The sequence below is a fragment of the Bos mutus genome, chromosome 26 (genome assembly GCF_027580195.1).
Source record: "Bos mutus isolate GX-2022 chromosome 26, NWIPB_WYAK_1.1, whole genome shotgun sequence".
Lineage (NCBI taxonomy): Eukaryota > Metazoa > Chordata > Mammalia > Artiodactyla > Bovidae > Bos > Bos mutus.
Genome location: NC_091642.1, coordinates 4,868,893 through 4,871,837, shown reverse-complemented (window position 1 = coordinate 4,871,837; position 2,945 = coordinate 4,868,893). Strand labels below are relative to the sequence as shown.

Genomic DNA, 2,945 nt, shown 5'->3' with positions numbered 1-2,945 from the left:
TCCTGATCTTCCCCGCATCAGCCTCCGCGCGGGGAAGCGAAGCCGGGAGCCAGGGCCCGCGGGAGGGCGTCGGGCGCCCTACCCGGAGGTCCCTGTTTTCCCTGCGTCCTGGGAAACCCAGCGGAGGGTTTTGCCACCCACGGCACCCTGTGCCCAAGGCCACCGCGCAGCCTAGCCGGGCCACATCTCGGGCTCCCTAGATGAGCGAGGTGTCCTGAGCTTTCAGAGTCTCCAGCCTCCTCTACAGTGGGGTCTGATCCACCTCGAAGCAGATCGCGGGGGGACATCCGAAGACTTCAGGGCCACGGTCCGCTTCCAGCCAGGCCTGCCCTCCCGCCTTCGCGTCCTCCGCCGCCGCGCCGCCTCGACCCCTCGACTCTGTGCCTCACACAGCGGGCCTTAGCTCCTTGCCGGGTGTCCCCCAAGACGCCGGGAGGGAGTCTCTGGCGGGCGAGCAAGGGGACACCGCGTTGGAAGGGAATCCCACGCTGCACCCTTGGGGCCTGAAGGAGGACACGCGGTGGCTGCTGGAGGGTGCGGACAGCCAGGGCCGCCGGGCCCTAAAGGTCTGACGGGGTGGTATCGCCGGGGGCCCGGGGTGCAGGTGTCAGGCGGCGCAGGAGACACGGGGTCTGGGAATTACCGGAGCGACTCGGCCCGGGCGCATCTGGACCTGGGCGGGGCGGAAAGCTGACCCTGGGGCGGGGATGCAGACAGCACTCCTCCAAAGCTGTCGCGGGCGGGGGCTCGGCGCGCCGACACTCACCTGGGTCTCTGGCCCCGACGGCATTTAAAGGGCGGAGGGCGAGGCCCGGCCGCCACACCTGGAGCTGCTGCGGGCGGCCGCACTGGATGGTGCGCCCGTGAGCTTGGGCGCCGAGCCACCCGCCCCGGCCCGGGAGCCGCAGGACATGGCCGAGTACGGCGACGGCTCGGGGCCCTCTGCGGCCCCGCAGAGCCAGGCCCGGGCGGCCGCGCGCCCCTCTGGATACGCGCGCGGAGATCTGGGCGCAGCGGGCGCCGGCCCGCGCCTGTGGCTGAACGCGCCCGCTCTCAGCTCCGCGCCCTACGCGCCGGGCCCAGTGCCCGCGGCCCCCTTCGGAGCCCCCGGCCCGCTCCTCGCGGCCCCCGGCGGCCTGGCAGGCGCCGACCTGGCGTGGCTGAGCCTGCCCGGCCAACAGGAGCTGCTGAGGCTGGTGCGGCCGCCCTACTCGTACTCGGCGCTCATCGCCATGGCCATCCAGAGCGCGCCGCGGCGCAAGCTGACGCTCAGCCAGATCTACCAGTACGTGGCCGGCAACTTCCCCTTCTACAAGCGCAGCAAGGCGGGCTGGCAGAACTCCATCCGCCACAACCTGTCCCTCAACGACTGCTTCAAGAAGGTGCCCCGCGACGAGGACGACCCAGGTAACAGAGGCGCGCCCCCTTGCGAGTCCAGGACTCCGGGCTGCGGGCACTCGAGGGACCCGGCGGTCCTGGACCGTCCAGACTTCCCAGCTAGGGGAGCCGAGGCGGGAGGAGGGTGGGGAGCCGCCCACGGGCTCCAGGAAGCCGGCAGACCCCCGCAGCCCTGACTTCACATCCAGGGCAACTGAGTCTCTAATTCTCGGCGCGCTCTCCAGAATGAAGAAGCCCGGGAGAGCTAGCCTGCCGGGGCGACCTGAGGAATTGCCTCTCTCGGGGGCGCATGTCCTCTGCTTAAAGTGGGGAAGACGGCGGCTCCCCCCACGAAGGTTAAGACAAAGGCGATGCCGCTTTGGGAGGCTGCAGAGAGGCCTGGCGAGGTGTGCTCCGCCCCACGGGCGAAGCGATGGCCCGAGGAGAGCAGGTTCCTTTCTTCATTTCATAGGCCTTCTCTCTGGCCTTGCCCTCTGCGAGGCTCTGTATTTCCCGGGCATCGTCCTTCGCTGTGGACGCCCGATCCGGTACACAGCGTCCCCTCAAGGTTTGGGGTGGGGGTAAGGGTTCATGGAGGGGCCGGTGGGAATCCTTCTGGAGCTGACCTCCATTTCTCACCTTCTCACCCATCACCTCGGCCAGACCCCGATTTTTCTGAGCCGGTCCCTTTCTTCTTCCGCAGGTAAAGGCAATTACTGGACCCTGGATCCAAACTGCGAGAAGATGTTTGACAACGGGAACTTCCGAAGGAAGAGGAAGCGGAGGGGGGAGGCGGGCGCAGTCGCACCCTCGGGTCCCTGGAGCCAGGCCGGAGCCCGGGCGCCAGAGCTGGAGCCCCTGGGCGCCGCCTCCCCGGACTTGCGGGCCTCGGCGTCCCCGCCCGCGCCCGAGGCCGCAGCCTGCTTCTCCAGTTTGGCCTCGGCCGTGGGCGCCCTAGCTGGCGGCTTCAACCCCTTACCCGGGGGCCTGGCGGGAGACTTTTCCTTCGGGAGACCCGCGACGATCGCCACTCACAGCCCCCAGGTCCCCCGCCCCGCGCCCGGCTTCGCCGCTGGCCAGCAGACGGCGGCCCCCGGCTTCCGCGTCAGTCACTTCGTCTACACCCGGGAAGGGACCGAAGTTTGATGGAAGGCCGGGGAGTGTTCCCGAGTGCGGGGTTCACAGGCGCTGAGCTCAAGGCCCCACGAGCGCCCCGGCAGGGGTCAGGGCAGGGCTGGGGTGCAGGGCCCAGGGTCCCCGCTGCCGTGCACCCCTCACCCAGCGACCATCCAGGTGGGGCGAGTGGGCGCTCCCCCTGTCCTTCCAGTTGGCCTGTCCCTGGAACCCATGCTCCCAGAGGGTTCCATCTGAAAGGGGCGACAGGCTGGCGCTCACCCCAGATTTTCCGAGGGGAGCCTGACCCACCCCCAAAGATACTTTGGTGTCTTAGGTGCTACTGGGGACCCCCGGGCCCGTCTGGGTGGGATTTTTTTCCCACCTTTCCAGCCTGGCCCACCCGGCGCACAGGCCCTTTCCTTGGTGCTCCAGGGAAGGCCGCGGGGTTCAGG

The 2,945-nt window shown here is 69.4% G+C and overlaps 1 protein-coding gene across 1 annotated transcript; it reads left to right on the top strand.

Annotated features, from left to right (window-relative positions):
• The first annotated feature begins 911 nt into the window (after positions 1–911).
• On the top strand, positions 912–2,523 carry FOXI2 (forkhead box I2). Its single transcript, XM_005910505.2, has 2 exons — positions 912–1,407; positions 2,081–2,523. The coding sequence occupies exons 1-2, from the start codon at positions 912–914 to the stop codon at positions 2,521–2,523; spliced, it is 939 nt and encodes a 312-aa protein (XP_005910567.2).
• The last annotated feature ends 422 nt before the right edge of the window (positions 2,524–2,945 follow it).